Source organism: Oncorhynchus clarkii, chromosome 24, assembly GCF_045791955.1.
Source record: "Oncorhynchus clarkii lewisi isolate Uvic-CL-2024 chromosome 24, UVic_Ocla_1.0, whole genome shotgun sequence".
NCBI classification, from domain to species: domain Eukaryota; kingdom Metazoa; phylum Chordata; class Actinopteri; order Salmoniformes; family Salmonidae; genus Oncorhynchus; species Oncorhynchus clarkii.
The window spans coordinates 29966777-29981330 of record NC_092170.1 but is presented as its reverse complement, the minus strand read 5'-3'; the positions used below and the strand labels follow the sequence as shown (position 1 = coordinate 29981330).

Genomic DNA, 14554 nt, shown 5'->3' with positions numbered 1-14554 from the left:
TTATTCTCCCTTTGTCAACAGTATATTGAACAGGTTGGTTTATAAACACACACACAGAGAGAGAGAGAGAGAGAGAGAGAGAGAGGGAGAGAGAGAGAGAGAGAGAGAGAGGGGGGGGGGGGGGAGAGAGAAAGAGAGAGAGAGAGAGAGAGATGATGGGTTTCGGGGCGGAATGCGTTTTGTCCACTGAGAATTTTCCTTGAGCTCAAGTCAGACATCTGAGGTATGCAATATGTCCCTCCCTGAGGATGCAGTATTGTGTAACCTGGTTGGACATATTTCTCCTCTCACTCTCTAAGCCCTGTCTTTCTAGTTCACAGGTCAAGAGTGCCGTTTGTAAACTCCAACCACAGTGTGGTTATCTGAGTCGAGCGATGGATTTAATCTGCCTGCTAAAGGCATTGTTAAAATTCCACACCTGAAGCCTGTTGATAATAATATGACACCTATTGGTTAACTATTAACTTATGCTCCAGGATAGAACATGTCTACAAAGTGCTTTTACGGACTCAGTCATAATGTATATCAACTCCTCTGGCTAAAGTGTTGTATCAGCTTTTTGTATAGGTGAGAAGTGGGGAGGAAGAGGAGAGAGCGAGAGAGAGAGATGCTTGCTAGTGTTTCACCTCATAAGGGACTGAAATAATTAAACTCAGTCAAAGCTGTAAGGGAGAGTGGGCTTAGTTGAGCCATTTTTACATTCAGAATCACTCCATCAAAGGAAATGTAGTATTCTTTCTAACAAACAAAGCTTGTCCAAAGCAAGTGGTCTAGTGGCACAATGGGACAGGGTAAATTAAGCCGCCTACACATTTCTGTACTGAATGAAATATTTCCACTACCTTTTTAAAACCATGTCTTCTTTATTTCCAAAACACAATTCAACACAATCACAATCCTCTAATTTTAAGCAAATTTGAACACAGATTTAACACCTAACACACACTTTATACGTAACGTTTTTTTTTTACACTTAACATTATCCAGGCTCTGTTGTTACCTCATATCCCAACAATAATGCCTAGCATTATGCCTGTGAAGAAAACACTTTGATTTGATCAACTTGCCATTGGCTTAACTTACCCCAAGGCAAACATTTTGACTATATTAGCCCACACAGCTACTAGGAGGCACTTCATGCTAGTTTTAGGACCTCATATTGAAGCTTATCGAGATTCCAACTGATGTATAGAACAATCTTAAAACAAATGACTTTGGTTTGGATAGAAGCATCGTGAAACCTCGAACACAATACATTATTTTGACTTGGTGAAAATCCATTTTTTGGACCTAACTTGTTTACAATTTTTTTCCATGTGGTTTATTCACAGACTTATGACCTCTTCCTAAATATTTGGTCAAATGTTTAATTTTGTGTATGATTTCCGAGAAAATCCGCTGGGCAAAAACTGGTTGAATCAATGTTGTTTCCATGTCATTTCAACCCAAAAAATCTGTGTTGACATTGTATCAATGTGGAAAACTGATTAGATTTGCAAAACGTCATCAACGTAAGTGCATTTGTCTATTTTTACCCAAATTGTACCTAAATCCAACGTGTTGTTGATTTCACGTTGAATTCTCGTTAGTTGACAACTCAACCAAATGTATATCCAAACTAGACGTTGAACTGACGTCTGTGCCCAGTGGGAAGGGACCCTCAATTTACCCCTTTGGCTCAATTTACCCCTTTGGCACAATTTAACCCTTTGGCACAATTTACCCCACTCTCCCCTACTAATATGAGGGATTGTCACTCCCATTTATCCTAATCTGATTTACTAATCTATCTACTAGAGAGAAATCAAATTTATTCTAATCTGATATACTAATCTATTCACTAGAGAGAAATCTAATTTATCCTAATCTGATTACTAATCTATTCACACGAGGGAAAGCTAATTTGTTCTAATCTGATTTACTAATATATCCACTAGAGGGAAACCTCATTTATCCTACTGTAATCTGATTTACTAAACTATCCACTAGAGGGAAACCTAATTAATCCTAATCTGATTTACTAATCTGCCCACTAGAGGTAAACCTAATTTATCCTAATATCATTTACTAATCTATCCACTAGAGGGAAACCTAATTTATCCTGATCTGATTTATTAATCTATCCACTAGAGGGAAACCTAATTTACCCTGATCTGATTTATTAATCTATCCACTAGAGGGAAACCTCATTTATCCTACTGTAATCTGATTTACTAAACTATCCACTAGAGGGAAACCTAATTAATCCTAATCTGATTTACTAATCTGCCCACTAGAGGTAAACCTAATTTACCCTAATCTGATTTACTAATCTATCCACTAGAGGGAAACCTAATTTATTCTGATCTGATTTACTAATCTATCCACTAGAGGGAAACCTAATTTATTCTGATCTGATTTACTAATCTATCCACTAGAGGGAAACCTAATTTATTCTGATCTGATTTACTAATCTATCCACCAAAGGGAAACCTCTCCCCAACATCTGTTAAATAATCTTATTGTGCAAAACAGTTTTTTACAATCATTAAAGATTAAAGTCACAATTTCCATATGCTATTGACTAACCAAAAAGCATTACTATTGGTTAAATTTAGGCCTGGATTCAATCAGGTCAAGCGTTAACCAGCATAGCTGATGTTTTGTCTTAATCATGGTGGTATCCACATGAATGTAGAAGTGTTTAGAAACATATACTATTCTTATTTACAGTAAAAGTGACTCCAAATTGACGCAATACATTATTTACCATTATTTTCTACTGGGCACAAAATAATCTGAAACACAAAAAACAGCAAACGCATCCAACAAATTTGTAATGTCACAAGCTTAACATAATCATTGCTTGCGAGGAATATGGGACCAAAAACTAAACTTTTGGTCCCAATACTTTTGGTTCCCTAAAAAGGGGGGACTATGTACAAAAAGTGATGTAATTTCTAAACGGTTCACCTGATATGGATGAAAATACTCTCAAATGTCAGTCTGCACTTGAACCTCATAGTCATTGTATCATTTCAAATCCAAAAGGCTGGAGTACAGAGCCAAAACAACAAAAAATGTGTCACTGTCCCAATACTTTTGAAGCTCACTATAATTGGTTAGGATCCCCATTAGCTATTGAACATGCAGCAGCTACTCTTCCTGGGTTCCACATAAAATGTACAAACACATGACTGAGTAAGGACCAGTTACGGACAAGAACAACATACGATAATATTACATGACATTAAAAGATTAATAAAATAAAAATAGAGTAATATATTGGCAAACCCCTGGTGATAATTAGTTAATTAAATATAATTAAGCCTAATTTACTGGTTACCTTCCACCTGCATCCATCGCTCCTGTAACAAGAGGCAGGTGGATCATGTTATTAATGTCACAGTCTTGGCAGCCTGTGTGGAAATGTGATACAAGGACTGTTAACTCCTTGGTTATGTACAGTAGCTAATCAAACAAAATGTTTGGTTAATCGTGTTAAGTTCAAGTATCACCGCAGGTGACAAAAACTCAGTAGGTCTCTCAATCGCTGTCTGTGTTGTACATGGTCTTGAAATGTGACCTTAGGCTTACACCTTGTTTCATTAATTTGACAAATGTGTTACCACATTCAGTATATTGTATCTATTGCACAATGCACACATACAGTGCATTAGGAAAGTATTCAGACCCCTTCACTTTTTCCACATTTTGTTACGTTACAGCCTTATACTAAAATGTATAAAATGATTTTATTTCCTCATCAATCTACACACAATACACCATAATGACAAAGCAAAAACAGGTTTTTAGAAATTTTTGAATAGAAATAAATAAAATACTAAAAATACCTTATTTACATAAGTATTCAGACCCTTTGCTATGAGACTTGAAATTAAGCTCAGGCCCATCCAGTTTCAATTGATCCTCCTTGAGATGTTTCTACAACTTGATTGGACCACCTGTGGTACATTTAATTGATTAGGACATGAAAGGCACACACCTGACTATTTAATTTAAAAAAATGTTTTACCTTCATTTAATTAGGCAAGTCAGTGAAGAACACATTCTTATTTACAATGATGGCCTACCCCCGGTCAAACCTGGACGACGCTGTGCCAATTGTGCGCCACCCTATGGGACTCCCAACCACAGCCGGATGTGATACAGCCTGGACTATAACGGTCCCACAGTTCACAGTGCGTGTCAGAGCAAAAACCAAGCCATGAGGTTAAAGGAATTGTCCGTAGAGCTCAGAGACATGATTGTGTCAAGGCACAGATCTGGGGAAGGGTATCAAAAAATGTCTGCAGCATTGAAGGTTCCCAAAAGCACAGTGGCCTCCATCATTACTAAATGGAAGAAGTTTGGAGCCAACAAGACTCTTCTTGGTGGTTCCAAACTGAGCAATCAGGGGAAAAGGGCCTTGGTCAGGGAGGTGACCAAGAACCCAATGGTCACTCTGACAGAGCTCCAGAGTTACTCTGTGGAGATGGGAGAACCTTCCAGAAGGACAACCATCTCTGCAGCACTCCAGCAATCAGGCCTTTATGGTAGAGTGGCCATTGCTCATCACCTGGCCAATAGCATCCCTACAGTGAAGGATGGTGGTGGCAGTGTCATACTGTGGGGATGTTTTTCAGCGGCAGGGACTGGGAGACTAGTCAGGATCGAGGGAAAGATGAACGGTGTAAAGTACAGAGAGATCCTTGATGAAAACCAGCTCCAGAGCACTCAGGACCTGACTGGGGTGAATGTTTACCTTCCAACAGGACATTGACCCTAAGCACACAGCCAAGACAACGCAGGAGTAGCTTCGGTACAAGTCTCTGAATGACTTTGAGTGGCCCAGCCAGAGCCCGGACTTGAACCCGATCGAACATCTCTGGTGAGACCTGAATGTAGGTGTGCAGAGACACTCCCCATCCAACCTGACAGATCTAGAGAGGATCTGCAGAGAAGAATGGGAGAAACGCCCCAAATACAGGTGTGCCAAGCTTGTTATGACATACCCAAGATGACTCAAGGCTGTAATCGCTGCCAAAGGTGCTTTAACAAAGTACTGAGTAAAGGGTCTGAATACCTATGTAAATGTGATATTACATTTTTTTTATATACATTTGCCCAAAATTTCTAAAAACCTGTTTTTTCTTTGTCATTATATGGTATTGTGTGTAGGTTGATTTGGGGAAAAAACGATTTCATCCATTTTAGAATAAGCCTGTAAAGTAACAAAATGTGGAAAAAGTGAAGGGGTATGAATACTTTCCGAATGCACTGTACACTAGGCTGAGAGGAAGTGTGACATGAGACATGTAGAGTAGGCCTTAATCGCTTTTCTAGACCAAATATGGATTACTGATCTGTAGAGGATTCATTCAAACGTATGGGGGGGCCCAGGCAATGATGACTAGTTTCACAATGACTGGAAGATCACTCATTCAAAGTATGAAAAGTGAAGATGGAAAAGAAATGAGGATGTGGCTGTGGTGGGGATGTATTGTACTCTATGCCATAACAACATTTTTCTCTGGCCTACATTATCAGACAGACTTCACAGTCAAAAGTCTACTTGTACTTTCAGGCAAGAACAAGGGGGTAGTTTCCAGAGAGCTAGATTTCACCACTAGTAATGATATTTCAAACACACACACATACACACATGAATTTGAATTGGCTCCTGACAGAGTACTCAAAATGTCCCCTTACTGGGGACCGTCTAGTGCAACTTTATACGAAACAGCGACATTATATTTCACTGTTTCAAACTATTTTCCAGACAGTCACCCACTCGTATGTGAATGTGTGCATGAGCAATGACAGTTGATGGAATCATGATTAAAAAGATTTACAATTGAATATACAGCTTGGTTCTTTCTAGAAAAGACGAAATGAAAACCTCAAACCTGCGTGGGAAACGTATATATGTCAAAGGGGAAACGCCTTCTGTTAACCTACATATCTTACAAAGGTAGTGAAAAGTTTTACATACAAAAGAAAACTGAGCGTGATTAACCACGTCTGTGGCCTAAGCAGAAGTGGTGGGTATGTATGTGTGCAATCCACACAACAAGTGAAGAGTGTCTTCTTTTAGCTACTGTATGTGTATATCTGATTATATTAGTTTCATTTGAAATACACTGCTTCGTTTAACCTAGTCAATGCAAACTAGTCGATCAAAGCGGTACTAGCCTAGAGCAGATTGCAGGTCCAGTGTGGTTTGTGTAGTGCTCTTTGGAAAACAACGTGCACAACGGGTTTCACTATCAATCAGAGGAATACATATTGGCACGACATAGGCTATTTACTGTAGGTTAAAGTCTGTTTTACCAAACAAGGACTCAAAGCCACGAGGTTCGGCTCCAGTTGAGAGGAGACAATTATCCCAACGCGATTTCGGTGAGTGTGTTTTTAAAGTAGCCTACTGTAATGGTTTTGGACTGGAGTTTTGCACCCAGTTCTTCACTGTGCATGCCTTAGTTAACCTAATTTTATCTTTACAATCACCTGAGGTTTCTGCCATGCTGTTGTGAGATACTGTGCCATATAATCGTAAATCATCTAGACAAATTCAAATGTCATGATCCCTACAACAATGGAAACATATTTTAAACTAATGCACAATCTACAAAGGGGAAAAAATCACACTGTTCAGACCTATACAGTCATTGGTTCAGACATCATTTTAAATTTAAACCTGCGACGTTCAAATTAGTAAAAAAAAACGTATGTATATCAACAATGGATTTGAACTCATTATTACTTTAATATACAGTAAATGTTAATCTTAGTAGGATGCAAACAAACAATGTATTTGATCATTTTCTTATGGTGTTGAATAAACAGTCATAGCAGATGGATAATTCGCATTAAAGGATAATTCCACCCAAAAACGATATTTTGGTATTTGTTTCATTCGCCCATTGTTGACATAGTCCCAAAATATTTAGCTTGTCAGCACTCAAGTTTTCAAGGTATGTAGCTCTAAATCACCCTTGTATGATGCATTTTGCAACAGAGTTGTTTTTTTGTGTTTTTTTTTTAACCAGGCAAGTCAATTAAGAACACATTCTTATTTACAATGGTGGCCTACCCCAGCCAAACCCTAACCCGGATGACGCTGGGCCAATTGTGCGCCGACCTATGGGACCCCTAATCACGCCCGGTTGTGGAATCAAGCCAGGGTCTGTAGTGACGCGTCTTGCACTGAGATGCAGTGCCTTAGACCGCTGCGCCACTCGGAAGCACCATATGATGCAAAATACATCATCAGGGATGATTTCTGTGTTTTGAAAGTTATACAACCTTTTGGGACTATGTCAACAATGGACAAATACCAAAATATTGTTTTTGGGTGGAGTTTTCCTTTAACCTCTTGGTGGGCAACTATTTCCTTGTTTCCATGTCAACAGTGGACATACAGTTGAAGTCGGAAGTTTACATACACATTAGCCAAATACATTTAAACTCAGTTTTTCACACTTCCAGACATTTAATCCCAGTAAAAAATCCCTGTTTTAGGTCAGTTAGGATCACCACTTTATTTTAAGAATGTGAAATGTCAGAATAATAGTATAGAGAATGATATATTTCAGCTTTTATTTCTTTCATCACATTCCCAGTGGGTCAGAAGTTACCATACACTCAATTAGTATTTGGTAGCATTGCCTTTAAATTGTTTAACTTGGGTCCAACATTTCGGGTAGCCTTCCGCAAGCTTCCCACAATACGTTGGGTGAATTTTGGCCCATTCCTCCTGACAGAGCTGGTGTAACTGAGTCAGGTTTGTAGACCTCCTTGCTTGCACACACTTTTTCAGTTCTTCCCACAAATTGTCTCTAGGATTGAGGCCAATACTTTGTGATGGCCACTCCAATATCTTGACTTTGTTGTCCTTAAACCATTTTGCCACAACTTTGGAAGTATGCTTGGGGTCATTGTCCATTTGGGAGACCCATTTGCGACCAAGCATTAAACTTCCTGACTGATGTCTTGAGATGTTGCTTCAATATATCCATATAATTTTCCGTCCTCATGAAGCCATCTATTTTGTGAAGCGCACCAGTCCCTCCTGCAGCAAAGCACCCCCACAACATGATGCTTCCACCCCCGTGCTTCACGGTTGGGATGGTGTTCTTCGGCTTGCAAGCTTGCACTTTTCCCTCTGAATTTAACGATGGTCATTATGGGCAAACATTTATATTTTTGTTTCATCAGACCAAAGCACATTTCTCCAATAAGTACAATCTTTGTCCCCATGTGCAGTTGCAAACCGTAGTCTGGCTTTTTTTATGGAGGTTTTGGAGCATTGGCTTCTTCCTTGCTGAGCGGCCTTTCAGGTTATGTCGATATCGGACTCATTTTATATATTATTCTCTATTCTCTATATGTAGATACTTTTGTACCTGTTTCCTCCAACATCTTCACAAGGTGCTTTGCTGTTGTTCTGGGATTGATTTGCACTTTTCGCACCAAAGTACATTCATCTCTAGGAGACAGAATGTGTCTCCTTCCTGAGTGGTCCCATGGTCCCATGGTTTTTATACTTGCGTACTATTGTTTGTACAGATGAACGTGTTACCTTCAGGCGTTTGGAAATTGCTCCCAAGGATGACCCAGACTTGTGGAGGTCTACAATTGTTTTTCTTGGCTGATTTCTTTTGATTTTCCCATGATGTCAAGCAAAGAGGCACTGAGTTTGACGGTAGGCCTTGAAATACATCCACAGGTACACCTCCAATTGACTCAAATGATGTCAATTAGCCTCTCAGAAGCTTCTAAAGCCATGACATAATTTCAGGAATTATTCAAGCTGTTTAAAGGCACGGTCAATTTAGTGTATGTAAACTTCTGACCCACTGGAATTGTGATACAGTTAATTATAAGTGAAATAATCTGTCTGTAAACAATTGTTGGAGAAATTACTTGAGTCAGGCGCAAGGTAGATGTCCTAACCGACTAAAATGGTACTAAACTTACACTGACATATTTATATGCATAGATAGGACAGTGGTAACCTAATGTGACATCCCACTGGGCAAAAACAGGTTGAATCAATGTTATTTCCACAATAATTCAACACGAAAATTCTATGTGATGAAGTAAAATCAACGTGGAAAACTGATTAGATATGAAAAAGTCATCAACATAAGGGAATTTCCTTTTTTTTCACCCAACTTTAACTTAGTTTGACTGACATGATGAAATGTTTTGTTGATTTCAAGTTGAATTCATGTTAGTTGACAACTCAACCAAATGTAAATCAAAACTAGACATAGACATAAGCGGTACAACACCCCTTGATTTAGACAGGAGCAAAGAGGAGCTTCAAACGAAGACATGGTTCCCAACAGGCCGACCAAATGAATGATAGAAGTATACAAAATTGCTTTAATTTGACATGTAACGATTTTGATCAATGGTACAGTGCTGATCATTGATTGGGAAGTATTTAATGTACAAAACCACAAATAGCTTGATTACAATGAGTTGCTACAGGCAAATAGAGAGAGGCCAAGTCTTACTGATAGTCTATATAAAAGTGGTTCACTGCACACAGTTTAAGATGAATTCCACACTGATTTCACTGCAAATCTAATTAACTACCAATACCAGTTGAACATGTGATAAATGTCTGACAAGTCATACTGCAAAAGGGTAAACTATTGGCCTATCCCACTAAATTACAAGCTAATGTATCAGGCTATGGGAAGTAGTTTTCTAACATTTTAAACACAACTCTGTTCTGATAACACAAAGGACAGCGGCTGGTGTTGCCGTTTTATAAATAGGCCTTCTTTACTTTCACACTAGTTCCCATCAACCCCTTAAACATGACAATCAAACACAGACACAGCACGTGGCCAGAGAGGAAGAGTCGAGGCGAGAGGGTTTACTCATCCCAAAATCTGTCAACAAAAATAAGACCACAAAGTAAGGAATGGAAGTCCATGAGAGAGTGTAAAATTTGGTCAACAAAACATTTAATTGCTAATTTGCTATGTGAGGCTTATTTGATTGAAAATACGTTTCGTAATGGTTCGTTTGTTACAAATGCACCGATATAGGTGGACTGACGTGGCATTTTATCAACTTTGAAAGAAATGACTTTATATCTGAGTTTTGCCTGTTGTTCTCACACGTAACTCCCCCTCTCATTGGATAGAATGGTCCCACCTGATCTTGCTGCCTCATGCCAGCCTTTCATCTTTGAGGACATCTTGACAATATAATAATCCATCTTTGACTTGGCCCAAACGAGGTAAGATCTCAATTTCAAACTCCTAACATCCTCATCTCCTTTTCAAAATTCATTGGATGAGAAAACCAGATGTCTCGCTCCTCTGACCTTCTCCTCCAATGGGTTTTAAAGAGAGAGGACAGAGGACACATGGAGTGTGCGTTTTGAGATCATCCCAGAATCTCAGATAAGATGCCTTTCCAAGAATGCCAATTCCTTTCCCCTTTTATAGGGTTACAGAGGAATTGAGTACTGCCACTTAGTAATGGACCTCTAAAAAGCCTGGTACACTAAGATGAAATTAGTTACCGTCGCCTAGTAGGTAGTAACACTATGCCTAGTCTATGAGATGGCAGTTGTGATCCAAATGATTAGTTGGTTCATTATTTTCCAATGCACTTGAGCTTTACTACAGGATATCCCCTCAAGTTAACATAACATGTAGCCTACAGTCACATTTCAGTGAGGCTTAAAGGGATAGTTCAGGATTTTGGCAATGAGGCTCTTTATCTACTTCCCCAGAGTCAGATGAACTCGTGGATACCATTTTTATGTCTCTGTGTTCAGTTAGAAGTAAGTTGCTAATTAGCTAATTAACAGCTAGCATGCGGTTCCTGAAGACTGCCAAAATCCCGAGCTATCCCTATAAATCTCTTTACTCTTGCACAGTGACCATCCTGATTGATGCCTCTAGTATTGGTTAAAAATTATTGAGTCATAAGTGAAATTACATTCATGTGTATGTATTTCCCTCTCTGTTTGCAGTAAAATGGTACTGTGTGACAGCAAAGTGTGCTATATACAGTGGATTGTCTATGTCCCCACGTTCATGGTGGGTCTTCCCCTCAACCTGGCCGCTCTGTGGCTCCTCCTCTTCAGGATGCGTCGATGGACTGAGTCCACGGTGTACCTCAGCAGTCTGATCATCAACGACAGCCTTCTCATCTTCTCTCTGCCCTTCAAGATGTACGCCTACGAACACAACTGGGGCCTGAGCATGGGATTCTGCACCTTCCTGGAGAGCCTGGTGTTCGTCAACATCTATGGGAGCATCATACTGATCGTGTGCATCTCTGGCGACCGCTATGTTTATTTGCGATTTCCAATCAATGGCAAGCGTCTGCATTCGCCACGGAAGGCTGCCCTGGTATGCCTGGCCGTGTGGGTGATGGTATTCGCTTTCACCACACCCGTCTATGAGCTCCACAACAAAAACAACAACGACACCAGAATGCACAAAGGCAACGAAACCAAGTGTTTCCAGAAGTTCTCCAGCGAAACCTGGAAGAAGAAATGGATCATCATCGCCATAGAGACAGTGTTCTCAATCAGCACGGTTGCCATGGTGTTCTTCTCGGTGCGTGTGATGCAGATCCTGAGTGGCATGCGGCGACTGAACCCACTGGACGATAAGCTGAGGAACAACAAGTCAGTGAAAATCGTCCTGAGCAACCTGGTGGCCTTCCTGCTGTGCTTCATCCCCTACCACGTGGCCGCAGTCGTCTACTTCCTGGCCAAGAACCGCACGGAGGACCCGAACGTCATCAACCCCCTCAGAGACTTCGTCCATATCAGCATGTGTCTGGGCAGCATCAACTGTCTGACGGACGGGGTCTGCTACTACTTCATCCTGAAGGAGAACCTGCTGACTGCCAGCAAGGAGAGGCGGAGGATGTCCACTAGAGGAAACGCAGTGGCGAGGCTCAGGGAAATCAACCAGCATCCAATGGACAACATCAAGGTCAAGGAACCTGGAGAGACAGGATCAGATGCCCAGGTCAATGGAGATCAATTGGACTTGCTAGATAGATGTGGCTTATCCCCTCTTGGTGCCTGCAGAGTGGAGAGCAGGGTGGAGACATTTCCCCTGTAGATGGATGGCTATCACCTCTATCTGGGAAATGGAAAACTCAGATCCCCACAGCAGACAGAGGAGACAAGTTGCAAGAAGATTGAATGAATGGCCAGCACTTGGAATAAATGTTTTTAAATCAATCATCCAACCTTCCATTGTATTCTCACTCATCACACGTGGCCTTTGGTCCTAGTCTTACCTCTTACCTTTAGGAGGCTGAGATTCAAAGAGGTTCCACAGAATATCTCAGAGGGCATATCTAACACTAACTGATCTGATTAACAAAAGGCATGGGATTTACAACCCTGAGTCTTGTAATTTATTCATACTGAATAGAAGCTTCTACATAATTATACACTGTTCAGATATGGACTGTTTAGATGCAATCCACCCACTCTCAATCTAGACAGTAAAGATGTGTACATCCAGACCATTTTAAATATAAAACAGTATTTGCATTTTTTAGACAGTTGCTCTTGATCAACATGTTTGTTTATAACTATTCACTACGAATAACTCACTTTTCGAAAAAAAATGATCAGACTGTCTGTATAGGTCAGAGATCGGAGATTCTTCATGTTGATAGTTTGTTACTCAGACATGATTCATGTTGTCAAGAGTCTTCAACCTTATCAGCAGAGAGGATGGGAGGACCTTCCTGAGAAAAAAAAATCACCCTCACTTCCTGTTTCAACACTTTCATTCCAGAAGTTAAGAACAGCTCAACCTCTATGCAGACTGCTCTGACAGGAAGTGGCAACCAGAATATTGAGTGAGTGGTTTGGGAGTGGTTTCTGTCTCTTTTCAAATTACACGCACAGACACCATGAACAACAACAATGATAGTTTAGGAGCACTCTCCTCTGATGGGAGTTATTATGTGACAGCCTCTGCCATTGCGTGGTGGTGCTGGGCCTGCCGCTCAATGCCGTGTCACTGTGGGTTCTGCTCTGCCGCCATGGCTTCAAATCCTCCAGCGCTGTCTCCATGAGCCACCTGGCTCTGTCCGACCTGCTGCTGGTCCTGTCCCTGCCCACCCGGGTCTACTTCTACGCCACGGGCACCTGGCCCCTGGGCATCCAGGCCTGTACAGCCACCACCATGCTGTTCCACAACAACATCCGCTCCAGCGCCGTCTTCATCACCTTCATTGGCCTGGACAGGATGTGGTCCACCCTCTGAGGTCCTGCAACCTCCGCACCACCACCAACGCCTGGAAGGCCTGCGTCTTCATCTGGGTCCTGATAGTGGCAGTCATCATTCCAGAGAGCCTCTACCAGATCAGTCAGATAAAGAGCTGTGATGCCACTAACGTCTGCTTTGAGTTTATTAATGTATGTTCTGTGGAGAATCCGATCGTTGGTTATGTGCAGTCCGGGCTGGTGTTCATCATGCTGGGGATCAACGTGGTCGCCACCACCATGGTGTCCTGGAAGCTACGTGGGCACCTCAGCGATGCCGCCAGGGTCAACAAGATGAACGTCATGCTGATCTTCACCATCAACCTTCTGATGTTTGTCTTCTTCCTGCCCTCCTCCATCGTCGTGACGCTCAAAATCAGGCAGGCTATCATGCCCATGTTCTGTCTGGCCAGCGTCAACTGTTGTAGTACTTCTCTTTAGATGCTTTCTGGAATAAGAAGGTTCTGACATGGAGGTTTCTCAGGCCAGATGACATGAAAGTAGATGAAGGGTGAGAACACAGTGAGTGAGAAACCACTACCAGTGGAGATTTTGAGGTAACAGCATCAAAATGTGTCCCTAAATATGCCACAATTTATAGTTAAATATAGAATGATATTTTGTCAAATGATGTTATAGTTTTTTTTTTTGTAGTAACAGTTCATCTCTTCTTCTGTAAGTTTAATTGAGCTCATCTGTACTTTTAAGATGTGCCAATACAATTGTTTTATAGAATAAACATTTGACCTCTTATCTTCCTGATTTTCATGGTTAATAAGACTGAAGTCATTGACATTTACTGTATATAGGTTTTGTACAGCGACCACACTGTCATTTCCCCAAAAGTACTAATAATTACTAAGGCTTTCATTCACATGCGGAGCCGGGTGCCTAACAGTTCCCTTTGTTGATTGGTTCAACCATCAGATAGTCATGTGACTTTGTTGATAATTCATGAAGTTTCTGGCTGAGGAGCCAGGCAGGCAGCAGCAGCCATCCAACAGCTCCGTGGCTCAGAGCCCTGCCATATGGAGGGACATCTGTGCACAGGCTATATGGCAGACAGACAGGACATAAAAAGTCACTATGGAGTCTAGTATAGGAAAGCCAGTGTAAAGGTGCCATTCAAATAAATTCATCCAATGAGTCATTGTCTTCCGGCAGGTGGCGTCACTCCTATGCGACACTTAACTGTGTGAAGAACAAAGTTACTTTTCCACTATGCTCAAACCAGGTCAGTGCATGAGATTGTTTACACTTTCCCTTACTAAAAGACAGCTCAGAGCATACCACAAC

General features: G+C 41.0%; 1 protein-coding gene and 1 pseudogene across 1 annotated transcript; both read left to right on the top strand.

Moving 5' to 3' along the window:
- Positions 1-5968: 5968 nt before the first annotated feature.
- On the top strand, positions 5969-14020 carry LOC139382367 (lysophosphatidic acid receptor 6-like). Its single transcript, XM_071126364.1, has 3 exons — positions 5969-6381; positions 10148-10243; positions 10988-14020. Exon 3 carries the CDS (start codon positions 10992-10994, stop codon positions 12093-12095), a length of 1104 nt encoding a protein of 367 aa, XP_070982465.1. The 5' UTR covers positions 5969-6381; positions 10148-10243; positions 10988-10991; the 3' UTR covers positions 12096-14020.
- On the top strand, positions 12904-13773 carry LOC139382628 (lysophosphatidic acid receptor 6-like; annotated as a pseudogene).
- Positions 14021-14554: the final 534 nt, after the last annotated feature.

What these genes read in the sequence shown, in the direction of transcription:
- LOC139382367 (XM_071126364.1), top strand. Translation starts at nt 10,992, where the DNA reads ATGGTACTGTGTGACAGCAAAGTGTGCTATATACAGTGGATTGTCTAT.